Raw genomic sequence first — 25,753 nt, forward strand, 5'->3', positions numbered from 1 at the left:
GAATATATACCTTATATATTTCTAAGAAGGTAGGGCTGTAATGCATTAAGTTATTAAATATGTAAAGAAAGTATACTGATGATAACTTTCTAAAATTTTATCCCCGACTCTGCAGGAATATCAGAATAAGATGATCCTCCTCATTCCTGAAAAACAGCAGTTAAGTGAGAGAATGAATCATATGCAGATGGACAATTCTCCTAGTAAGTATATTCAGCATTATTTATCTTTATCCTTCTCAGTCATTCTTTATTTTTAATTACCAAAACAGTGAGGGGAAGGAAGGAGAAAATGAAGGTGAGGGGTTGAAAAGGACAGTTTGAGCCTGAATCTAGAAGGGGACCCTTGGAGCATGGGGTGCTCAGAAATTCAAATACATAGAACTGATGGATGGTGATGTACTTCTATTTCCTTTTTGTTAAAAAAAAAGTCCATCTGATTTGCCCCTGAGGACCACTGCTGGATCAAAACATGTCTGGCTATGGAAGATATCTGCCTAGTGCAAACTGCATCTCCTCCTCCTCCTCTGGAGGAATTATAGGTGTTGAACCATCTACTGGTGATACTCAAGCATGGAATTCCCTGTGTCAAGCAGGGGGTGAACTAGATGGCAAACTAGGCATGCTCCAACTCTTAACAATTCAGGGTAAGATTAAGCCATCAGCTGAAATCTCTTTCCCACCATGGATTTATTGAGTATCTGGACAAGCTTTCAGACTCAGTTCTCTGCCTTCAAAAGGTACCAAATTCTTAACGAGCTGATGAGATTGTGGCAGGGGTAAATGTAAAGCAGGTTGTTAATTACAAGGGCCATATAAGTGAAGGGGAAAAAATAACCAAAATGTTCTTAAGATGAAACATTGGATTTTGGCTTTCATCGACAGAAACAGACCTTAATTCACTACAGAAGAAGTCCTCAGAAAAGGAAAAATTATGCCAAAGACTTAGAGAACAACTAGATGCATTAGAAAAAGAAACGGCTACCAAGCTTTCTGAAATGGATGCTTTTGATGATCAACTTAAGGTACAATCTTGCCTCCTATTTGTGAATCAGAGTAATAATTTGTTGTATTCCCTCCCTCCCTCCCTCCCTCCCTCCTATGAAAAATTTTCTTGCTTCTGATTTTTCTTCTGTTTCTCAAGCTTAGTTCAGTATTTCAGCCGATAAGGGCCAATGAAAGGTTGCGTGCCTTTTCTGTCCTTTCCATTCATACTGTTTAGATGTTCACAGATTCGTCTCTTATTTGACATTTATAATGCATGCGTCAGCATTTTGCAATACAGGGCCTCATGGTCATAAATTGGTATGGGTGCCATTTTGAATGTTGTAAACTGAATTAATTTACTTGTCATTGAATACTGCCATCCCAAAGTGGGTAACAATTAAATAAGATTATAATAAAAATATACAGGGGAAAATATAACATTGTGCAAAAATTACAGAATTCATAACATTTTTGCATAGCCTATTCAGAACAAAACTGTGGGCTATGCAAATTAATAATTTAAGATATTTTTCTCTCTAGTTTTAATAAAAGCTAACCACAGGGCATAGTTAGGAAGGCCATCAATTATGCTCGACCTCTTCACCATCTAAGCAACGACCAAGCCAGTTCTCATGCAGCTTAACTCTTTCTGGCTGCTGCATTATGGCACTGGTGTAAACAGATAGATCTTTATTCTCTGAGCGCCATTCCTTATATAGCCAAATCGCCTTCATCACATATAAGAGGGAGTTGGTAAAAGGCTTCGGGGAGACCCCAACTTTTGCTGAAAAATCTCGGAGGTGGAGAGAACCCAACAGCCCAGTGGAAATGAAAAACCGTAGGGACATGGACTATGTAGTGGAGTAAATGGGAAAAAGCCATGATGAAACAAGAGCACTCTACTTTTCCAACACTTTGTTTCGGGTTGCACTTAAAAACAATAGTAGTGTGACAAATTCTATCTAAAGGAGACATAACTGCTGAAAGGTTAGTGGCGGAATTTGATTTTTTCATTTATTTAAAAATTATATTCCATTTGCTTATACTAAAGCAGTTTAAATGGTATATGGGAAACATTAAAATTCTCACTAAAACAGTTAAAACATTTTAAAATAATTAGAAAGTAAAAAAAGATTAAAACACATCAGTAACTGTGTCTGGGTAGAACTGATATACTCTTCAAGAAAATAATTTTGAGATAGCATGATTAATACCTAACATGCTAATTGAGAGTAATTTAAATTGACCAGTTACAACACCATAAGTTCCCTATATATATAAAAATTGCAGTGCAAAGTGTAACAGCTTTTTATCTGCCTTATCTTACAGTATGAGACTATGGATGCTTCTGTTCTTCAGTGCCTTTTGTGTCTGCTAAGCTGTCTCAACAACCTCTTCCTCTTACTTAAGGTTACTTTCTAATCTTTGGCTTTTTTTGCTTATAATAATTTCATAGTTGTTTTTTTTTTTAAATTGCATTTAAATCCCTTAACTCAAAAATCCAGTCTATTCAGTATCAGTGCAGTACAGCACAGTTTGTTTTTTCCTTCGCATTTCTGTTTGCTTTCAAATCTTGTCTGCTCAACAAATGCTTGAAGGAGGTACAAATGAAAGCATTAATATGAAGCTTGCTAGCTTACTAACTACTACCAGATACTTAATCTGATTGTCATTGTTTTTTATGTGAGATTTAGTTGCATACAGCTTTTCCTTCATTATTTAAATCTTACTAGCTCTTCTGAAATGGAATCAGTTCTAGCACTTCAGATTGATGAATGAAAGGCCTGAAATTGTCACGTTATTATCACATCTGAACATTTTTCTCTCTTAGTAAAGTGAGTGTCTCATGTCTGAATACCAAAATGGGTCCTTAGAGAAGTTGAGAGCACACAGATTCACCTCCTACTCTAAGGTCACCCACCTCCTTCACCTAAATGTCCCTGTCTGTTTTGTTCAGCTCTTGCCTCCACAGCCTCTTAAATCTCCCCCTGCTCAGTCTAATGGAGTGAAATATAAATTATAAGAGAAGATTTGGGAGACTTGTGTCTCCTTACACACCATTTGTTGCACAAGATTCCTCTGCTCAATATCTAGTAGTTGTCCCCCCTGACCCCCCAAGCCCATTTCAATGCAGCTCACACAGTTTAGGAGAGCCGCACTCCTGGAGAGGCTTTTTGTTGCACACAAGCATCAGCTAGAACCCCTCTTCTAATTTCTTCCATAATATCTTGCTTCCTCCAGTAGCTAAAAGAAAGTTGTGTTGGAAATGTAAACTTCAGAAGTATTCTATTTAATTTTGAACCTGTTCTCTTGATTGTATTAATACAGAGATTGAACACTTCTCAATGTAGGATTGCCTGCCTCTTCGTACCCTGACTTGGATTGCAGAACACTAAATCAAGTCCCCCCCCCCCCCCGATTTGCTCATTTGATGTATGTTATATTTTCTTATTAGGAGCTAAGAGAAACCTATTCTACACAGCAGTTAGCTCTTGAGCAGCTCCACAGGATCAAACAAGATAAAATCCAAGAACTAGAAAGAAGAAGAGCTGAGCTTGCACAGAAGAAGAAAGTGGAAGATGAGGCTGCACGGTAACAGGATAAATTAAAACAATGCAGGCTTTTTTCTAAAGGGCCTCCTCTGCACTCTCTTAGATGACAGGCTTAGACTTCCTCTTACTACGTGGCTGTCATTCTGGGTTTGATTCCCCGCCCCAGTACATTTATGTACCGTGGTTCTGTTTTTGTGTTGTATTGGATATTGCATTTTAAAATGTAACTCTTTTTATTGATGCAGTTGTGACCCACCTTGATTGATGCTATCAGTATAAAAATGGTCACAACTATTTTCTTTTTTAGCATGGGTTCTTTTTAATTTCTTGGCAATCACAATTCTAGCTACATTGAAATCTCATTGGGCAATTGTACATTTTTAGAGAACTGCACTTCAAAAAGAAACGTTCAGATAATATTGAAACAGTGACTCCATAAGAAATTGCTAACTGAATTACAAAATTAACTGGGATGAAAGATTTCCATTTTATGTGACATAATATGCCTCACAGTAGTATTTTTTTTTTTAATAATAAAAAAACCTTCTGAATTGATTCTGAAACCTACAGGTTAGCAAGCCTAACTTCAGCATATGGCAACAATCTTTGCAAAAAGTTGCTGTTTCTGAAGATGCTTATGGAGTCTGTATTTTCTACACCCTACTGCAGGGGTCAGCAACCTAAGGCCCATGGGCCGGAGTGCCCCACAAAGGTCGTTTGACCGGCCCACGAGCCACCCCCCCAACCAAGCTGCCTGCTTGCGCACTGTGCTAAACCAGCGTGGCACGGGGACCCGCTTCTGCGGCGCCAAAAATCACATCTACGCATGCACAGACGCTGAAAATCACAGGCATGCCCACGGAGGGATCTCTGCGGGGCCGATCCAGCTCAGGCAAAATAAACCTTGCTGCCCCCTGCCCTACTGGTTCTTTTTCTGTGACAAAAATAAATATGGTGCCAGTTCTTAACCATCGTAAGATTGCATAACTGAAAAGTTTAGGACAGCATATATCCACTTCAGCATTCCTATCGCTATTATGATGCTTAAGTTGTCCTAGGACTTTCAGAGCTTACAGGAAGCTAATAATGTAAACTGAGAGCAGCTGATTTAAGGATCTGTGCCAAGTCTTTTCTTTTCAATATCAGCATAAAAAATACCATTTTTTGACAGTGTTTTCGCTGCTTTTTTTCTTAAGAAAAGCAAAGCGGGAAAAAGAGAACTTGTGGCAGCAGAATATCCGGAGGGAGGAAGAAGAGAGGAGAAAGCGACTACAGGAAGAGCGAATGCAGGAAAAAATCCAGGAGGAAAGACAAAAAACGGAGGAGGCAGTTGCGCAAGAAAGGGAAGCCCAGTTGCAAAAATTGGCAGAGGAGAAACTTGAGGAAAAATGGAACAAACAGGCCGAGATGCTGAGAGATACTGAGCAGCAAAGGCAGAAGCAAAAAGAAGACAAAAGAAGGCAGGAGCTGCTCGCAAAAGAAGCTGAGGAGAGGCATAAGTACTTTGATGAAGAGAAGAGAAGAAAAGACACGGCCAATCTGCAAGAGTCTGAGAAACCCATTTCTCAGCTAAATGAAAAAAATGTAGACATTCTTAAACAGACAAAGGGACGAAGTCTTAAGTCACCATTGAAAAATGAAGGTATCTTACCCAGGTTTCTGTAAGGATATTAGCTACCATAGTTTACAACACTGAAGTCTGTTAGTCCCACACTGTCTACTGGTTTTACCAATCCATTAATATGTGTGGCCTTAATGGGAGAGATCAGTTCACAGGTCTAAATTACGCCTTAGCTAATGTTAATATTCAGCTTTTCTCATGGCTTGAAAGGCCAATGTTGTTCAATTATGCAAATCCCAAAGCAGGCACTGACTGCTGCTTTGAAATGAACATAACTGACAAGATTAGTAGTCAGTAATAGTTCCTCCTTGACTTTCCAGGCCATGCTGTGGGTTCCTCTGAGTCTAGGAAATCTGTTGCCTTTGTGAATTATAGAGCTTTATATCCATTTGAAGCGAGGAATAATGATGAGATGAGTTTCAGTTCTGGAGACATAATTCAGGTAAGAAATGGCTGATAATCCCTGAATTCTTAATAGGATATTTATTTCAAATTAAAGCCTTTGTCTTCTCTGCAAAATACCCAGCGTGCCATGCAGTAAAATAAAGAATTAAAACCTATCTAATAAGCTAGTTGATAACATTTTGTCACACTTCCATCCTTTTTTCAGGTTGCTGAGAAAACTGAGGGAGAGCCTGGTTGGTTATATGGGAGCTTCCAAGGCCATCAGGGCTGGTTTCCAGGCAATTATGTAGAAAAAATTCCTGAAAATGAAAACACCCTTTCACCTCCAAAGAGAGCCCTCCTTCCTCCTGTGGTATCCTTACCAACTGCCTCAGTTCCTGTAGAGTAAGTGCACCTTAATACTCTGCTACCACGCAAAATTGACTGTGGTGATGATGATGATGATGATTCACCCCAAAGTCCTCGGGTTTAAAATAACTTAGAGTCTCAGAAATAAAGTGGGTTTTAAAATATGCTTCTCAAGTGTCAAAAGCCAGAGAGGGTAAAGAGGTGCTTCTTGAGCATTCACCCAAAGCTGAATAAGGAAGATGCCTGATGCACCTCTGTGGTCAGTTCCACAACTTAGTGGCTGCCACAGGTCATACCCTCTCGCAGGCCACAGCCAGACATGTTTTGAGGGGCAATGGAACAGTTGGACACAATTTGACAGAAGTCTACAGAACAGCTTTGGCCAACTCAGTTGGCATGCTGCATATAGTGGCTTCAGTCTAACAAAGATTTAGGCTCTAACTCTGTGATGCCTAACTGTGTTAGAATTTTGGCCATTGTATACCAGTTTATGCAAAAATGTGCTTTGTATATTAAGAAATAGTGGCAGTTATTGCAGTTGTGCTGCTTTTCAGTTCAGAAGTGATCTTTCCCTTGTTTAGCTTAAGGCTGAATGGCAGTGATTGATTTGAAATTCTGCACACAGCTTCATAGCTTATGAATCTTACATGCATTTTGGAAGCTTTGCTGCTTCACAACTACATGCTTTAAAGTGCTACCTTTATTGCCATATATTGAATTTGCAGGCCGCTTTTGTCAAGTAAGCCAGCCGACGAATCCGATTACCAAAATATATCTTTCTCAAGTTTAAATGTCAACACATGTCAGAAAAAATCTGCTTTTACTCGTACGGTCTCCCCAGGATCTGTTTCTCCCATCCATGGCCAGGTATGTTCTACCTATAGAAGAGTGATTTATGTCCCTGTATCTTTGTATCCTGCACAGTTCCTCCAGCACTGAATACCCAGGGATATAAGGCTTAGGGTCTGCAGAGGTGGAACTGGCTAACCATTTATTTGTTTGTTTATTAAAGGGATTGCTTTAGTTGAGATTGCAGCATTGCAGAGGGTTGGACTAGAGGTCCCTGGGGTCCCTTCCATTTCTACAATTCTATGATTTCTAATCTGCCATTCAAATAAATTTTCAGAGAACCTGTAGCATCAAATTTGTCACAACTGTATTTGCTGAAATATGTGTAACAGAAAAACGTACCGTATTTTTCGCTCTATAACACGCACCTGACCATAACACGCACATCGTTTTTAGAGGAGGAAAACAAGGGAAAAAACATTCTGAATGAAACAGTGGATGTATCATTTTTGGGCTTCATGCTGTGGCCACAGACATGTGATCTGATGGTGAATTTGGGGTGACCCAATGCAAAGATCCTGAGTATCCCTGTGGATCCATGCTTTGTAACCACGTTTTTGCACCATTGCAGCCCCAGGCAACAGTGGGTGCGTGATTTTTTTGGTGCAGGCTGTAGCCATGGACATGCTATGTGATCTGATGGTGAATTTGGGGTGACCCAATGCAAAGATCCTGAGAATCCCTGTGGATCCATGCTTTGTAACCACATTTTTGCACCATTGCAGCCCCAGGCAACAGTGGGTGCGTGATTTCTTTGGTGCAGGCTGTAGCCATGGACATGCTATGTGATCTGATGGTGAATTTGGGGTGACCCAATGCAAAGATCCTGAGAATCCCTGTGGATCCATACTTTGTAACCACATTTTTGTACCATTGCAGCCCCAGGCAACAGTGGGTGCGTGATTTTTTTGGTGCAGGCTGTAGCCATGGACATGCTATGCGATCTGATGGTGAATTTGGGGTGACCCAATGCAAAGATCCTGAGAATCCCTGTGGATCCATGCTTTGTAACCACATTTTTGCACCATTGCAGCCCCAGGCAACAGTGGGTGCGTGATTCTTTTGGTGCAGGTTGTAGCCATGGACATGCTATGTGATCTGATGGTGAATTTGGGGTGACCCAATGCAAAGATCCTGAGGATCCATGCTTTTTAACCACGTTTTTGCACCATTGCAGCCCCAGGCAACAGTGGGTGCGTGATTTTGGGGGGGGGGCAGGCTGTAGCCATGGACATGCTATGTGATCTGGTGGTGAATTTGGGGTGACCCAATGCAAAGATCCTGAGGATCCATGTGGACCTATGCTTTGTAACCACATTTTAAGTGGGGAGCGAAGGAAAAACAAATAAGAAACATGAGAGGGGTGTGCAGAGAAGCAGCTGGCTAAGAATGCAGGAGAGGGATTTAACGGGAGGGAGGAAAGAAAGGCAAAAGTTTCCCCCCACCCAAGCCAGCTATCTCTCTCTCTCTCTCTCTCTCTCTCTCTCCCTCCCTCCCTCCCTCCCTCCCTCCCTCCCTCCCTCCCCCTCTCTCTCTGCCTCCCTCCCCCCTCTCTCTCCCTCCCCCTCCCCCCTCTCTCTCCCTCCCCCTCCCCCTCTCTCTCCCTCCCCCTCCCCCCTCTCTCTCCCTCCCCCTCCCCCCCCTCTCTCTCTCCCTTCCCCCCTCTCTCTCCCTCTCCCCCAGCAGCACAGAAGCACAGAGAGGAATTCCCCTCTGCTTGCCTGGAGGGGAGGGGCTTTCCCTGCTCTTTGTTCCCTTTCAGCAAACACAGCAACGAAACAGAGGTGGGTGGGCAGTAAGACCCTGAGGCAGAATGCAGGAAAGCATCCACTTCCTCTTTTCAGTTTTCCCTTCTCCGTGAAGCGCCGCGATTTGATTTTTGCCTGATTTTTCGGCTCCAGGGACCACACATTCGCTCTATAACACGCACAGACATTTCCCCTTCCTTTTTAGGAGAAAAAATCTGTGTGTTATAGAGGGAAAAATACGGTAAGTTGTGGCAGATGAGGAAACTGAGTTGTCCTTACAAGGACAACTGACCTAATTATTGATAGTATCCCAAGTCTACCTCCTTCCTAGGTAGAGTATCTGGTTTGGTTTTAAATTATCATGTGCAAGTATTTGTTCTAGAAATTACTCTGTCTAATAAAGTTCTTTAAAGCATTGAAACTTGCATAAATGATTGGCATCTGAAACTTTTTGTTTTTAACAGGGGCAAGTTGTAGAAAACCTAAAAGCACAAGCACTCTGTTCCTGGACTGCAAAAAAAGATAACCACTTGAACTTTTCAAAAAATGACATTATTACTGTCTTGGAGCAGCAGGAAAATTGGTGGTTCGGAGAAGTAGGTCGAGGAAGAGGGTGGTTTCCCAAATCCTACGTGAAGATCTTGTCTGAACATGAAAGCCAGAAAGAGGAGTAAGGCTCTGGGAATTTTGGGGTTAAGGATGCATGAAAAATGTATTGGGTAGTGTTTTAAAGGATGAACGGAAACTTGGACTGAGGTTCAGAGCAGTGGGTACACAACATTTGCTCCCTGGAGAGTCTCTTTCAGAAAGTATCCCTTGTTTAAACTGCAGGCTACAAATAACAGATTTGGGAATTAGGCAGGCATAAGAACAGTTAAAAGTGCCCTTTGACTTTTTATTCTAGGCTTCCCTTTCATTTCTTATTGCATTAAATCATCAAGCTCTTTTGAACTTAAGCGATTTAGAGATAAATTTGGGGATGAAGGATATATTTTGAGAAAGGAAGCACCAGAAAGGTGCGTGTCCCTTGCACCCATCAGTGTCTAGGCAGGAGGCCTTTCAGACATGCCTTTTACCATTCCTTCTGTTCTTTTTAAATAAATGAAATCATGAATTCTTTCATCCCAGCTATGTGAGTTCAACTGGCAAATCACATAGATTTCTGATTAACCTTTGTACCCGTCCCAGTTTGCTCTGAATGCCCATAGCCGGGTTTAGTACTATCTGGTTTATTAAATGGGTGTTTGAAAAATGTAATTGAAGGCAAAGGGATAAGGCTCTGTTAAGATGCATTTAGATGCCTTGATGATGATGATGATGATAATAATGATAATAATATAATAATAATAATAATAATAATAATAATAATAATAATAATAATTTTATTATTCATACCCCACTCATCTGCCAGGGTTTCCCCAGCCACTCTGGCCAGCTTACAGCATATATAAAACATAGTAAAATATCAAACATTAGAAACTTCCTGGTACACAGATGAGGAAAAGAAGCTATGAATTCCAAGACACACTTTATTTGAATTTTGTGTCTTTTGTAAAGTTTGAGTCACTGAATAATGAACATTGTATCTTGCAGTCGCCAAAATGACCTTATTTTTATTTATTTTTAAAATCTGCAGGCCAGAAGCTGTTTATGCAGCTGTAAATAGGAAACTCCCAGCATCGTCTTACACGTTGGACGAGGGTAAGATTTTGAATTTAAATAAACCTTTAGATTTCTATGTGTTTAAGGAAAGGTTCCAAATTCTTTGAAACTTCTGCACCTTTAACTGTGTGCTATCGTAAAAGCCTAGAAGTTATGAGACTTGTAACAAACTAGCAATGAAAAACTCTGTATTATGGTCTGTATGTATTCTACTTGGATATTTTTTCTACACCTTTTTTTAGAAAATGAGAAAAAATGTAGGTCAGTGCAAGCTGATGGGCAAGGAAGGGAAAGAGCATAAAGGTATGTGAAGAGGTGGCCTTGGGCATAGGCAGAAGGCATGTAGGGGAAAGACTGGCAAGACACACATCTCCCAACTCTGAGCCTCCTCTAGAGATTACCCTCATGTTCGACAGTTTCCCACTTCAGCTGAAGCGGGTCATAAACTTGCAATGCCAACAGTCTTGCCTGCTGTTCTGACGATAACTATGCCCTCACAAATTGATTACTTTTTAAATTTTAATATTTTTATTGCGTTTTGTATAATAGCAAGTACAGTGGTACCTCGGGTTAAGTACTTAATTCTTTCCGGAGGTCTGTTCTTAACTTGAAACTGTTCTTAACCTGAAGCACCACTTTAGATAATGGGGCCTCCTGCTGCCGCCGTGCGGCCAGAGCACGATTTCTGTTCTTATCCTGAAGCAAAGTTCTTAACCTGAAGCACCATTTCTGGGTTAGCAGAGTCTGTAACCTGAAGCGTATGTAACCCGAGTTACCACTGTATAACATCCTTCCCCCCCCACCCCAGCCCCCTACCCCATCACAGGTGTTCAGTTATACAGTAGCAGGAGTGTTTGGATAATCCATATGTGCCTGTTGATTTTAGTGCTTCGCTTGATTCCATGGTGAAATTCACTTCCACAACATGTAGTGATGTCCACCACTTTGGATGGCTTTAAAAGAGGGTTAGATTAGGGTCTTGACTTCTAGCTATGACACTGCAAGTCACAAGTGTGGAGAGCCTGCTGTTGCACCCAGTTCTCAATTGCAGGTTTCCCATGGAAATCTGGCTGGTCACTAAGAGAGCAGGATGTTGGACTAGTTGGGCCTTTGGCCTGATCAAGTACCTCTCATCTTATATTCTTAACTTCCCACTGTTTTGTTGTTGTTGCTGTTGCTGTTGCTGTTGTTGTTGCTGTTGTTGTTGTTGTTGTTGTTGTTTTCTCATCAAACAGCTGTTGGTTCAGAGTTTGAAAAATGAAAGGAATTATGTGGATAAATATGTTCATGTCCTCAAGAATGTCTTCATTACAAAGCTAAAATTCTGTCGTCTTTTCCAGAATACATAGCGCTATATTCTTACACAAGTTCTGAACCTGGTGATTTAACTTTCACTGAAGGAGAAGAAATATTAGTTACTCAGAAAGATGGGGAATGGTGGACTGGAAGCATTGGTGATAAAACTGGAATATTTCCTTCAAACTATGTCAGACCAAAAGATTATGAGGTAAGGATTTAGTACAGTCTTTTCTTTTTTTAGGGGGTGTGGGGAGGTATGGTATCCAAAGATGAACTCAGAGGCCCTAATCCTAAAATACCTTTTCCTTTTCCCTTTTCATATGTCTCAGATGATCAAGTGATCATGGGAGAGGCGGGGAAGAGGGCAATCACTGCTTGCAGCAGAGATGTTCAGTTTGCTGGACTCTGAATGTCCCAGTGGGGCAGAGTTGCAAACAAGTCTAATAGTTACTGCCCCTGGACCACTGAGTCAGGAAAAGAAGAGCTGCTGAAGGACTTTCTTAAAACTCTTTGCAAAACAGCAAGAAACACATACACACTCACTTATTTGTTAACCCCCTCCCCCAAGCAAGAGCATGTAAGCTGAGTAGGCTGTCACTAAGAAAGTTGAGTGGGTTGTGCTACTGCTGCAAATTAAAGTGGATTGTTTTATTTTATTTTCTCATAGAATTCTGCTACTGCTAGCAAAACAGGGACATTAAATAAAAAACCTGGTGAGTATTACTAATTTTAGAGTGTGTTAGCTGATTGTAATAATTTAATTTTTCATTGATGCTTGTCTTCTTTCAGAAATTGCTCAGGTTACGACAGCCTATGCGGCGTCTGGAACAGAACAGCTGAGTCTTGCCCCAGGGCAGCTGATCCTTATTTTGAAGAAAAATTCTAGCGGATGGTGGCAGGGAGAATTGCAGGTAAAAGGAAGGGGAATTCTTACACATTTGCCAAGCTAAGTAGGATTTCAGATTGGATGGGGGGTGGAGTATTGAGATTCCTGCATAGCTGGGGGTTGAACTAGACGGTCCTTAGGGTCCCTTCCCACTCTACAATTCCATGACTCTAAAATTGAAACTAAAATTGAAGCAGGGCAAAGGCTAATAGAGTTCTGTCAAGAGAACAAGATGGTCATCACAAACACGCTTTTCCAACAACACAAGAGACCTAAGCAGCTGGATGAGTTAATAATGAGGAGGATGTGTAATAGTGTATGTCTACTGTGTAATTGAGGACAGGAGTGCCTGGCGTTCTCTGGTCCATGGGGTCACGAAGAGTCGGACACGACTAAACGACTAAACAACAACAACTGTGTAATTAATTATCCACAATGACTCATATATATGCCACGTTATAAATAAGTCAATATTTTCTGTGGTAACATTTGCATATCCCTAACCTTGCATATTTTTTAACTTCAGTATGCTCTCAGTATGCAAGCAAGTTTGGCTTGCAAAGAGCTTGATGTGTTCTTATTAAAATCTAGGCAGCTTTTAATGTCATTCAGGCTAGAAAACCCAGAGTATCATGTAGCTTACCTGCAGTTAATTTCAGCTGATTTACTCACAGTACTCGCAACTGATGCCACTTTCCTCTGAGCTTTAAGAAGCCAGGAAACTTCTTTATAGGACTACTTTAACTTATTTATTGCATATGTATTGCATCTCTCCTTGAAGGAGGTCAAGGTGGTCTACTCTAGGGAAGGGGAACTGGATCCAGCCACTTTGACGGGTGGGCAAGGCCATTGTGAGAACCAGTGACAACTTCAAATGGGCTCACCGTCAGCGCTGGTCGGCACTGATTGAAGCTTGGATTTAGATTCAAAGCACACCTGCAAGTAGGCATCTTCCACCTGCACACCAGGAAATCTGGTCTGCATTTTAAAAAATTTCCTATTGCAGGCACAATTTGAGTCCAAACTGTGCAGGCAAACAGAAAACTTTTGCTTGCCACGGAGTAATTCTGAGTGCACTTTTATGTTCACAGTTGTTCCTTTACAGCTGTGTCTTTACCTGCCCTGTAACTGACATCTTTCCTGATACCCAGTGTGAGGCAGGCAAGTGTTGTTTGGGGAAAACAGCCTCATGGGCCAATTTAGGACCTGGCCAGACCCAATTAGGCCTCCAGGTTGGAGGTTCCCCATCACTGGCCTCCTGGGTTCTTCCTTACGTGGTTTGCCTGTTAGCTGACAAAAGCTTAACATTCTTCTTGCAGGCAAGAGGGAAAAAAAGGCAGAAAGGGTGGTTTCCTGCTACCCATGTGAAGCTGTTGGGTCCAAGCAGTGAAAGGAATACACCAGCTACTTACCCAGGTGGGTGGCTAAAGCTTACTTTCCCTTTTGTTTAGATGTAGGGGTGAACCACACAATACGCTACATGTGTTGGCCCCAGTAGCTGTTTTTGTAAAAGGCAAGCGGCTTCATGGTGCAGCATGGTGGGGAAGTAGTAGGGGAGGACTAAATTGTTTCTTTCTCCGTTGTTTCTGTGGAGTCATTTCCTCCAGCTGGGTTTTGCCATGTACCCCAGTGCAGGGGATAGCTGAGGTGATTGAAGCTGCTTCCATGGGGAGAAATTCTGAGCACACTGTGCCAAGTGACAGTGAGCTCCTAAACCCAGGCTTCCGTTTTTGGTGCTCATTCAGCCCTGGTCCAGCACTTCAGCAGCCTTTCCTGAGTCATTTGGAATGGAGAGAGTTTGGCGTCATCCGCACCCTGTTGGCACCTTACCCCAAAACTCCAAATGACAGCTCCCAGTGACTTGATATAGATGTTTATTGAGGGACAGGATGGCATCCTTCAGAACCCTACAGCTTAAAAGCCATGGGGCCAAGGATCTATCCCCTAAACTACGTTCTAGAAGGATGTGGCCCTGCAGGTAGGAGTGAAACTACTGCAAATTTAGTCTCCCAACTCCCATCCTGCCAAGCCATCCCAGAAAGATACTGTGGTCAACAGTATTGAAAACCACTGAAAAGAAACAGCTGGGAAGTACTCTGCAACCAAATGTGGAGACTTGAGTCTTTTTGGGTCCCCTGCAGTTCCTTTCTCATTGCTTGTTTCTGATGTATTCTTGCCTAATCACTTCTGGGACACTTAGAATCATAGAGTTGGAAGAGACCACAAGGGCCATCGAGTTCACTTGAAAGGAGTACAGTTTTTACTAGCTTCTGAAAGAGGAGAAGGGAGATTTCTAGACCAATATAACATGGGTACACAGAGAAGAAATCGGCTGCAGTCCCTGAGGTTATTCTTCTTTCATTTCTAAAATGTAGCTGGGACGCAGAATTATTTTTCTTCAGTGATGGAGTGCTTAGCTCTCCTGGGCCTAAAAAATAGGTATGAAATGACAAGTGGGCAACCTTCCTCTGTTACCAAATCATCCCCCTGTTACCTCCCTTCACCCATTGATATGAAGCCAGCTGGTTATGGCACTGGGGTGGGTGCCCTGGTACTCTAGCAGGAGAAATAAAAGTACTGTATTTTTCTTTGTATAACACACCCCTTTGTATAAGAAATTTTGGGGGACTCTGGGGAGGATTGCCCAGTGTTGTTGAGCTTTTATTAGGGGGAATTGCCAAAGATCACTCACCCATTGAACCTATGCTCACACTTGCATGCGTCCCAAACGCAACCAATCGGCTGCCCAGTTGCCACGATAACAGCCAATAAACACCAGTCCTTGCCGCAGCCACCAATAGCCGGTTACAATCTCCAGCTTGAGGCAGCAACAAATCCGACGTCCCACATATGCACTATCCGTGTATAAGACGTCCAATTTTTAACATTCTTTTTTTTGGGGGGGGAATCTAGTCTTATACACAGAAAAGTACGGTACTTTCACTCTGCTTTGGAAAGGGCCTGGAATTCTGAAATAATGTTTGGTATCTCTGCTGATTCAGGATAACACAGCTGGTCTTGTGGGTTTCCATTTCTTCTAGTGTGTCAAGTGATAGCAATGTATGACTACAGGGCAAACAATGAAGACGAGCTCAGTTTCTCCAAGGGGCAGCTTATCAACGTACTGAATAAAGAAGATGCAGATTGGTGGCAAGGAGAGATCAACGGCTCTTCAGGCCTCTTTCCCTCAAATTATGTTAAAATGACCACAGACTGTGACCCAAGTCAGCAATGTAAGTGAAATTTGTTTAATGCATCAATTCATTTGTTTTCTCAGCTCACATGCTTGTAGTTCAGGATCATTATTATCATCGTTATTACCAGAGAGTTCTAGTTCACCAGGAACATCCTTCAGTCACTTCATTCAGATCCACAGGTAGATGAACATGTTTGCCTTTTTCTTGTGTGTTCAGCTGCCATGGCTGGACTTGTTCCTTTCTGGGCAATTTTTGAGCTCTTTCACTCCCTCCATTCTAGCGTCCTCTCAGACGGTGAAGCGTCGCCTCGTCCTCTTTCCTTCCAAACAATGCTGTGCTCTTCATTTGCACAAAGGATCCTACTCAGACTTTTCAGGTTGTAGCTTGATGTAGATTACTGCCTCCTTCCTTTTTCTTCGATTTGAAATTAGTTATAAAACTTCACAGGTTGCCCTTTTACCAGTTACCAGTCGGGCGTTGGAAAGCAAGCTGCTTTGAAATAGTTGGAATATTAACCCCAGAGGATACTCAGCTGCAATCTTGAGACAGTAAATATGAAAGTAAGGAAGGTTCAGTTATACTTTGGGATCTCAGTCTTTCAATGCTCCTCATTACCTTCTGGCAGTTATGACTGCTGTTTCTGCCACTTCCTGTCAATTAATGTATTCATTCTGATTAGACGGCATTGGCTTATTTAATGAGCATTCATTCTTATTTGTTTACAGGAGAGTTAGATGACATTGCATCAAAGCAACAGTTGTCCCACACTTTCCAGTGCATTTCCATGTAGTAGTAGTAGTAGTGGTGGTAGTAGTAATACAGTGGTACCTTGGTTCTCAAACTTAATCCGTTCCAGAAGTCTGTTCCAAAACCAAAGCATTGCAAAACCAAGGTACACTTTCCCATAGAAAGTAATGCAACATGGATTAATCTGTTCCAGACAATTAAAAACAACCCCTAAAACAGCAGTTCAACATGAATTTTACTAATGAGACCATTGATCCATAAAATGAAAGCAATAAACCAGGCTGCCATCTACTACCCAGTATCAAAAACTGGCAGTGATCTACCCATTGCCATTGGAGGGGGGAATTTAATGGGGGGGGAGAACACAAATTAGAGGGACGAGGATCGCGCTTGGGGTGCGTGTGGGAAAGGAGGTGTTTAACTGGATGCGGGAGAGGGGAGTTTAAGTAGGGGGGAGGAAAAGGAGGCAAAAGTTCTCTCCCCCAGCCCAAGCCAGCCCTCTCCCCTCCTAAAGCATCTGCCCACGCTCCCCATTCGCCTGGGTGAGTCCCAGGGATTCTGTCTCCACTTGGGGCATGACGAAGCGGCAGCCACGGGCCGGTGGGGGCGGTGCTGCCTGCACGTCCCTGGCATGGCGGCACCAGGATGCGGCAGCAGCACCGGAGCGTCGAGAGGAGGCGGCAGCTGCTCCCAGCTGCGCTCCTAGCCACTGGATGCTAAGCCGGGTGGGCTGGAGCCTGCGCGCAGTGCGAGCACCCTGATCCCCGCCTGAACCTCGGTTGAGGTCGGGCTTGGAACGGGGGCGGAGGGAAGGTGAGGGGCTGGGAAGGTCAACCTGCCCAGCATACTTCCCCCAGCACATGCCCCCCCCCAAACACCACCTTTCTGCTCGCTGGGGAGAGTCACCAACTTCCAAGTCTCCCTACTCCAGAGTCACTTACATTCCGAGGTGCCGCCCAACTCCACTTTGTATGGAGGAAAGAGGTCTTCCCAGCAGACAAAAGGGAAGGGAAGGAAATGGCGGCAGCCACTGCTGGGGCCAAGCTGCTCGCTCAGAATGGAAGTTTCCGGGTTTGAAGTGTTCAGGTTCCAAGTGGTTCGAGAACTAAGCTGTTCAAAAACTGAGGTACCACTATACTAATAATATTTATAAATCTGGCTCGGTTTCCCTAGCCTCTATGTCACTTTTCCTTATGCAGAAATCTGGCCCTTTGGGGAAGTGAGTTTGTCGTGGAGGAGCTCCCAATCAACTATAATTGCACAACTTAATTTTTCAGTGTGTGACTTAATCCCACCTCAAGATGGCAACACTCTGGAGGTGCCCTGTGCTGAGTGTGCATTTTGAGAGAAGTGAAAAAAACCCAAACAAGCATATGGTGAATGAAGGGCAAAGTGTGGCTATACCCACACAACTAAGGTCTATAAATGTTTCTCCTGCACTAGAGGAATGTATCCTGAAGTGGTCTTTCCCTCCAACATTCTCCAGTAGGCAGATTAGAATTGCCAATATCATTTTATGAGAGTTTTTATTTGACTTTCTATCTAGCCTTGGGAGACCTGTGGAACTTGTTTCCTGAATCTGTTTCTTAGCTTCCTGAGTCCAGAGCCCTGGGCTGTGGTCTTTGCTCAGTATGCCCTCTACTTCCTTCTCGGGTCCCATAATCTTCTAACTAACAATGGTATTTCAACAACTTTCTGCATTGAGACATAGGAAACCATTCTCTTGAGGTCACCTCCACGTAGAAAAGAGAAAAAAAGATGTATTAGAACTGTATGCATTGATCAGCCCCCCACTGCCTTGTGGGATATCTTTGGGAGAAGAAAAGACTTGAGAAGGAAACCCTACACAAAATTGGAGTGGAATCTCTAAAGCAAGACCTACCAGATCTTACCATCAGAGGCCAAAAATTTTTTGTCTTAAATTATCTCTGCCTAGAAATTTTTCAGAAAAGGGAGGATCTTAAAGATTATGCTTCCAAGCTGCATGAAGGAGGCCTTTGATAGTGCTGGGGCTACCCGTTCAAATGAATAGTCATCCCTGAGAACAAGGCATTCACAGCCGCCATACCATCTGACGCAGGGCAACTACTGAAGCAGCTAGAGTTTAAAGATAGAATGAGTGAAGACAGTTCAGATGATTTGGAGGAGGAGGATGAAACAGACCATAGCCATGATGATACGCATATCTGGCAACGCACAACAAGGAAAAATAAAAAGGCAAAGAGTGAATTTTGCAGATTGGGGAATGTCTTCCAGGGCAGGCTAACCCAGAGGAGCAAGTCCAGATGGTCATTGGTACAGAACAATGTGCACCTGATGACACCTGTGCCATTACATGTGGGTACCATGCTTTTTTCTCTGGTAGTGCCATGAGGAAGGCAGTCTGGGTAACTGACAGTGTTTCCTTTGCGCCACCACTGGGGGGAGAAGCCCTGTCCTGGAGCAGCTCTGACTTGTCTCTCTCCTAGCAAACTCAGGAGTTTATGGGTGGAATCCAACATGGCGCTGAATGAACATTCTGTCAGTGCAAGGATTTCTGCTTGTGCAATGGAAAGTTCTCCTCCCCCCTGCCCATGTGCCCCCTAAATCAGTTCTCTGGAGCAGATATGAGGGGGGCACTGGGCATACACAGTGAGGGAAGCGGGAGAAGTTCTTACCCTTGGTTGAATACTGGCCATGTGCTTCTCAACCTTTGGTTGCTTTCATTTTGCCAGGCAGGTTATATTTCACATGGTGAATCCTATTCAGTGTTTTTGTCTTCTGTTTCAATTTTTGTAATGCTTGTTTTTTATATTATTGTTCGATTGTAGATTGTGGGATTTTACCTCCTGTGAATACTAAGTGATGTAAACACATTAGAAGGGCAGGATATCTATCTGAATCCTTGAAGGTTCATTTTGTCCCTTTAATACCCAATCACTGCTGTGCAGGTGAGGGCTATTTTATCAGGACCACTGTTCTGCACAATATAGGAACTGGAGAAGTATTAGTAGTAGTAGCAGTAGAAGTAGTATATCAGTAATAGCATATCATACAAGCATTATATCACAACCAGATACACAACCAGACTGTATTTCCAGGCACTATGATCATCTGCCAGGGATTCACATATTTTTGCCAACCTTCATGCCATGTTTGCAGACATTTTTGTAACACAGAGTTGGTCTGTCAGCGGGTCTGGTGTCTGAAGCCATCGCCCCTCCAAGGTCCTTGGGGAATCTTGCCATCTTCCGTTCTGTGGACATGACCAAGCCAGTGTAGATGTCATTGAGACAGAAGTGTGAACATGTTGGGAATGTGGGCTTTGGGAGAGCACATTTTTCCATGTGATGACCAAATTCTTCCTGAGGCAATGCATGTGGAAGGTATTGAGGCGTTGCTCCTAGCAGTTGTAAGTTGTCCATGACTCTTTATTACCGTTCTTTATAAGGAAGGCATCCAAGGATGAGCTGTTTTGCTCGACAGTCATGTACATGTTCTCACGGAAGGGTGCAATCTTTTTGGGAAGCTTTTGGGAAGCTTAGGCAGACATCCTACCTTGGGGAGCCGTGTCAAGAGTCCTTTTTGGCTGATGAGGTCAGGTCTATGAAGGCAATGTGCAAGGGGCACCCCGTTCTCAGCATTTCTCCTGCAGCTGGCACAGTGAGAGAATCATGACAGCCGTTGACCTCAGCTCTAAAGCTGCATTGTGACCCAGGATAGACTCTGTCAGGGAGTGACTGTAATCTCTTGAGAAATACATTAGGGAAGGCTTTCCTCATGGCGTTCAGCAGGGAGATCCCATGTTAGTTGTTAGTCTTGACGATCACTTTTGTTAACAATGCTGGAGTTGTGTATCTCTTAGGGCATGGATTCCCAACACTGCAAGTGGTTTTGTGGAAGTGCGTCATGAGGGAAGAATTTGAGCCAGCTTTCAGCTCTTCTGCTGGGATTCTGGACTGGCTGGACAAAGAGAAGTGGTGGGAGGCACCAGCCGGGGAAGCCTCCTATGAGGAAGGCTCAGAGCCCGGGGTGTGGTAGTGGGACAAATCAGAGGATGGAGGAGGGCAGAAGGGTTGGAAGTTGAAGAAGCAACAGGCTTAAGTGAGAAAGGAGAGCCAGATGCAGAAAGCAGTGCAGACTCAGCACATGAAGCAGATAAGGAGGGGCCAGTGGCTGCAGATGCATCCATAGTGTTTGCCTTTCCTACTGTAATTGGCTCCCCTCCCCGCTTGTCTCCAAGGTCAGGGAGAGCTTTGCACGTAGCAGAAGAACGAGCATAGGTGGCCCCTCCCCAGCATAATTTAAGGCTTCTTGGGAGACATCTGGCAGGGAGGAGACGGGGGGAAGTAGGAGATAGTCAGCTCCCACCGTGGATGAAGAGCCGGATGAAAATCTGTGATTGTCTCACTTTGTACCATGAATCAGTGCAGGTGCCTCAAGACTCTCTAGAAATTAGGGAGTATTGTTCTGTTGGAGGAACACCATAAACATTTTTCAACTATCAAAAGCCCATTGAGCTTTTAGAAAATCTTAGAAATTTCCCTGCTTCCCTTATTCTCCAGTTAAGCAGTTGGCAGCCTTGTATAGCTGAGCCATTTAGTATTTGACAGATAGTAAAAATCAGCCGTGCATTATTTACCCATATAGTTTTCATTGAAAACATCACAAAGCGATGAGGCATGGTAATTCCTTGTTAATAAGAAATGGTCTTTCTCTGCCATCTGATTGGCCCCTTGCAGGTTTCACTCAGAAAATCTAGTTGTGGTCATTTATCTCTAATTTTCTTTTCTTTTTTATTTTTTAAGGATCCCATGTTGTCTTCCAGTGTGAAAGCACCTCAGAGACCCACTATCCAACTTTGACTATAGCATGGAGGCAGGTGGACAGCCTGCTCAGATCTCTCTGAAACAATTGATTTGCTTCGCTTCAATATTAAATCCACTCAAGACTTCAAATTTTGTTCTGTATTGTACAGTTACAGTTTCTGCAAACTGACTAGATAGTGGGTCTTTGTGTGGCTTTCTGCACTGTCCTATCTTGTGTTCTCTATTCCCTTTATTTAGGAACAATTAGTGCACTTGTCAAGGTATCTCTTGATGTGGTGCAGCATTAGGCACACAAAGACCTACTACTGATTGTACTGTTTCACCTGCTTAGTTGTGCTCTTGGGATGTTGCACCTTGTATTTCCTTTGTTGATTTGTGGTTTGCTGATCTCTCACCATGCACTTCATGTATGATTCTGGACACAGTGACTGGGCTATTGAACCGAAAAGGAACAGAGGTGGAATAAAACTTGGTGTGCTTCTTTTGCACTTTACACTTCCACTGTATCTGCTGGCTTTCAGATCTTAAAACTCTTTTGTCTGACTCAAACACCAACTTGTCTGTCACATGCTTCTTTATATGGATTTTGAGAAAAGTTTCTCTCTCTCAGCCCATTTTATTCCCTGTTAAAGTAGAGAGCAAACCCGAGCCACACCTATTTTGGTGGGCATTGTTTTTTATGTGGTCTGATTTCAGATTCTGGGTGAAAAGAGATGTGTCTCTTCTGTTGCTCCCCCTGCTCCTGACAACACCATTAACAGCCTGATGGGCTTAGAGCTCCTAGGCTTGGCTCATCCCTTGCCAGGTGCATCAGTGCTGATCCTTTGGGTGATGCTGGGTGGGGGGAGCAGCAGGGGAGGGAGGGCCCAGTCAGCTACTGGGTGGGGGGCAATATTCTAGACCCCATTGTGTTCCCAGGGATGTCAGAAGGAGCACGACAGGACCCCCAGGGCCTTTCTGTCGGCTGCTCCTCTTCCCTTGCCAACCCAACTTCACGTTACTTAGTAGAGAGTCCCGTGCAGCATGGCGGGCTGCGGAGAGACCCCTGGACACCCCTGCACCAACGCTATTTGCCCAGGTTTTCCATCTGAAAGCTGGTTGAGGGCAGCGAGTGGCTTGAAGCATGGAGATTCAGTGACACATACTTACATGTGATGTGTAGTGGAACCCTGAGAAATAGCAAGCTATTTCCTTTTAACATTCTATAACTACCCTTAATGCCAAAGTTAACTATCTGTAACAATAAAACATGGTATTCTTGTTGTCCCATACTGAATATTTTATAGATCTGCAATTGGCCTCTGGCAATTTCCTAGTCAATGACACTGTCAAAATGAGATTCCTATTTAGAGCTTACATTATTATTATTATTATTATTATTATTATTATTATTCCTGCATCAGTTTAATATCAGCTGAAGTTCACTGTTTCTACCTCTCCCTTTGAAGGAGAGGATAGGATGACAAGATAGATCTAGAATAGAGGCAGTCTTACAGAATGGCCCTATTCTCCAAATTTACTACATATCCGCAAGTGATTGGATCCCCAGTTTTAGGGGAATTTCCATTTAGATTGGTCATTTTAAGGCATCATTAAGCTAACATGTGGCAGAGTAGTATTTTGGTTGTAATTCTTTAGTGATTTAAATATGTTATTTTCTGTCATGCATACCACTTCAGTAATTTAACTTCTTTAAGATTATGTCTTGGGGAAAGCTAGTATTTTTTTAAAGGATGACAATTTTGTAAGGCAATTAATTGAGGTAAGACAATTTCTTAGAATTTGAGAGTGCAAGCAACAATTGTGATGTGTGCAATCTGAAATGTTTACAGTTTGGATATGCAAAACTTAGGTGGTACTATCAAAAAGTGTTAATTTCATTAACTCAGAAGTATTTTGTTCATCATTCTAACAGTGTAATCCTGTTACTTGGAAAAGAGTTCTTTTAAATTTGTTTAGGGTTCTCACCTAAATAAAATGAATGTTATGTACTCTTAATAGGCTTTTATCAAAGAAAGAAAGAAAGAAAGAGGGGAAAAGATTCCTGTATATACTTTTATCAAGTAACAGATTGTAAGGAGGGTTTTATGTGCAATACAGGAAAGTTACGTGCCTCAATAAATTATGAATGGGTTTTCTCTTACTTGTGTTTTCCTGTGATCGTATCTCAAAGAATCAACTTATCAATATTGATCGCTGCAAGTGGCTCAGTGTTCAGCTGCTTCCCCATCCCGTCTTTCTGCTTGATAGTGGACATTTAGCAAATGTTTTGATGCTGCATCAATAAAAGTGCTAATTGTGCAGTATTGCGTCCTCTTCTCACAAATTGTGATTGCGGCTTAGCAACTTTCAGCCAAAAGATCCCTGATGGGCTCTTCTGGAAATGTTTCTAGTCCAGCTCTCCAGCCCCACATGGCGACTTGACAGGGGCTGGAGCTTTCTGTTTATACCATCTCAATCACAAAGTTCATCAAGCCCTTGGCAGACCTCAAACACGGCTGTTGCCATTTTTGCTAACCTGAACCTAGCCACATACAAGGGTTCAGACAAAATCTGAGTTTCCAGTAACTTGTGAAAGGGTTTTGTTTTTTGTTTTTTATTTGTTGGCTAATCATTCAGAAACTGATGATCAAACCAATTTAGTTGCTGGATGAATTATCTTTGAAAAGTCCTGAATTGCAGGGCGAGATTAAAGAACCTCTTCATGCCAACTGTTAGAAGAAAAGCGAAAATCATAAAGCTTTTAAATCCATATACTGTATTGAGTAGAGTTTTTAAACTCCTGCACCCCAGAGAGCAGTAGCTTAACAATTGCCTATTTACAAATGCATATCAGGAATATCAGGCAAATTGCCTATTTACAAATGCATCTCAGTTCCAAAAGTTTCTAGGTATTGGATGCCTCTGCTCTTCAAACCAAAAGCCAAACATTCTGGCAGACAGACTAAGCTTTTAGGTGTGCATCCACTGGGCTCTCTGAACTGTAGGTCTTTCGCTTTAAAGACGAATGACTTTGTTCTTGCAGATTTCTTATGGGTACCTGTTACTGTTATGTCTATCTGCTTGTGCAACAGAATAAGCTTTCCCTCCTTGCCTTGCCTCCTTGCACTCCCAAAATCTCCCTCTAAGGCAGGTTTTGGTAGCATGCTTTTTAGGTGCGGTGGGGTGAGAACGAGAGGAGAATTAGCCAAAGAATAGGATGCCCATAAAGATCTCACAAATGGGGGGGAATTAGGAATTGAGGGTTCTTGACTAAACCTAGAAATTACAATCCAGCCTAATTAAGAGTTCTGGATAACTCAAAAGATTGTTAATGATTTTGTGGATATTTTGGATGGGCATCTAAGCAGCTAGAAAACTACCATGGTTTTTTTTAATAGTTTAACATAAAATGAATGAACCACACCATCAAATTGTGATTTGTTCTTAACAGTATATACCAGGACATGAGGCTTTGTGCTCCTTCTATGCAATCCAACCATAAACTGATGTCAATCAGCCTGTTACAAGAATGCTGACAGACGTATGATTTGTAGTGGTATTTTGGGCTGCCACAACATGCTGCTGCTTTACAGTGCAATCTTGCGCATGTGTCCTCTTGGATGAGCCCCGTCAAGATCAGTTGGGTTTGCTTCCAGTTAAAGGTGCATTTTGACTGCAATTCTTTACACACCTGAGAGCAAGATCCTCTAAACTCGACGAGTCTTAAGTCTAAGACACATAAATAGGGCTGTGTTCCTTTTATTAGCTGTCTTAAATGCTTACATATTATAGTGTTGTATGCTGCCTTAATAACTTTTTTCTTCTTGGGTTCTATAGTATTTGAAATAATGTTTAGTGTCTCACCATGCAAACACAGCATATGCTGTGTATGAGATAATGGTTATTTGTTTTTTTGAAAACTGGAAATAACTATGCAAAAATACTTTATTAAAGAGACACACAAAGTTATATGATTGTGTATGATTTCTTTTCCATTACGGTTAGCCTAATTAAATTTATCTCTGGGCATGGAGAGCTATTGTGCTAGAGTGGCTCAGTGGTCCAACTAGGAGGGTCAGAGCGAGTTGTGTCTCTAGAGAGGGTGAGCCGTCTCTGCCAGGAGAGTCCAGGGGGTTTCTTCCAGCTCCCATCTGGCCCAGCCAGCATGACCTGTTGTTGGGACAGCAGTGTGCTCAAATGTGCACTCAGCGACTGATGGCTCAATTCTAACCATGCAAGCCCTCTTGAATTTAGTGGTGCCTCCTCCCAGGGGAGTGGAGCTAGGATTGCACCCAAAGATACCAACTCTTTCAACAAAACAACTCTGAAGGCCCCATTTCTTCATGCACCAGTGGGTTTAATTTAATTGGTTGATTGTTTTGCGTCAATATGTTAGACCTTTCTAAGATTTAGAAAACTTGGGTTATGGAAGAGATACCTTAAAGCAGTGTTTCCCAACCTTGTGCCTCCAGCTGTTTTTGAACTACAACTCCCATCATCCCTGACTAGCAAGATGATGATGGGAATTGTAGTCCAAAAACAGCTGGAGGCACAAGGTTGGGAAACACTGCCTTAAAGGGTCATGGAAAGCCTGATGATTCCCCTACAATTTGGTTCCACTATCCTTTGAAACAGAAATGGAAAATGTTTTTAGTAGCAATTA

The 25,753-nt window shown here is 42.6% G+C and overlaps 1 protein-coding gene and 1 long non-coding RNA gene across 8 annotated transcripts in view; one reads left to right on the forward strand and one right to left on the reverse strand.

Moving 5' to 3' along the window:
* The window catches only part of ITSN2 (intersectin 2), a 78,453-nt gene that overhangs the window by 34,249 nt on the left and 18,451 nt on the right, over positions 1-25,753 (forward strand). For 5 of the 7 annotated variants that reach the window (XM_079971128.1, XM_079971127.1, XM_079971132.1 and 2 more), the window contains exons 15-29: positions 116-203; positions 885-1,024; positions 2,316-2,396; positions 3,442-3,578; positions 4,735-5,180; positions 5,480-5,601; positions 5,770-5,948; positions 6,638-6,779; positions 8,974-9,179; positions 10,146-10,210; positions 11,512-11,678; positions 12,138-12,183; positions 12,260-12,381; positions 13,676-13,772; positions 15,398-15,589. In XM_079971128.1, the coding sequence (XP_079827254.1) occupies positions 116-203; positions 885-1,024; positions 2,316-2,396; positions 3,442-3,578; positions 4,735-5,180; positions 5,480-5,601; positions 5,770-5,948; positions 6,638-6,779; positions 8,974-9,179; positions 10,146-10,210; positions 11,512-11,678; positions 12,138-12,183; positions 12,260-12,381; positions 13,676-13,772; positions 15,398-15,589 (2,230 nt within the window). Of the gene's footprint in view, positions 1-115; positions 204-884; positions 1,025-2,315; positions 2,397-3,441; positions 3,579-4,734; positions 5,181-5,479; positions 5,602-5,769; positions 5,949-6,637; positions 6,780-8,973; positions 9,180-10,145; positions 10,211-11,511; positions 11,679-12,137; positions 12,184-12,259; positions 12,382-13,675; positions 13,773-15,397; positions 15,590-21,087; positions 25,058-25,753 lie in introns of those variants that run through there. The other 2 variants (XM_079971133.1, XM_079971131.1) reach the window with 2 other exon arrangements.
* On the reverse strand, positions 15,589-21,081 carry LOC307213317. The gene is made up of 2 exons (XR_013837478.1): positions 18,958-21,081; positions 15,589-16,085 (listed from the first exon to the last, which is right to left on the reverse strand). It is a non-coding gene; the product is annotated as an uncharacterized lncRNA (long non-coding RNA).

The sequence above is a fragment of the Podarcis cretensis genome (genome assembly GCF_951804945.1).
Source record: "Podarcis cretensis genome assembly, chromosome: 3".
NCBI lineage: Eukaryota > Metazoa > Chordata > Lepidosauria > Squamata > Lacertidae > Podarcis > Podarcis cretensis.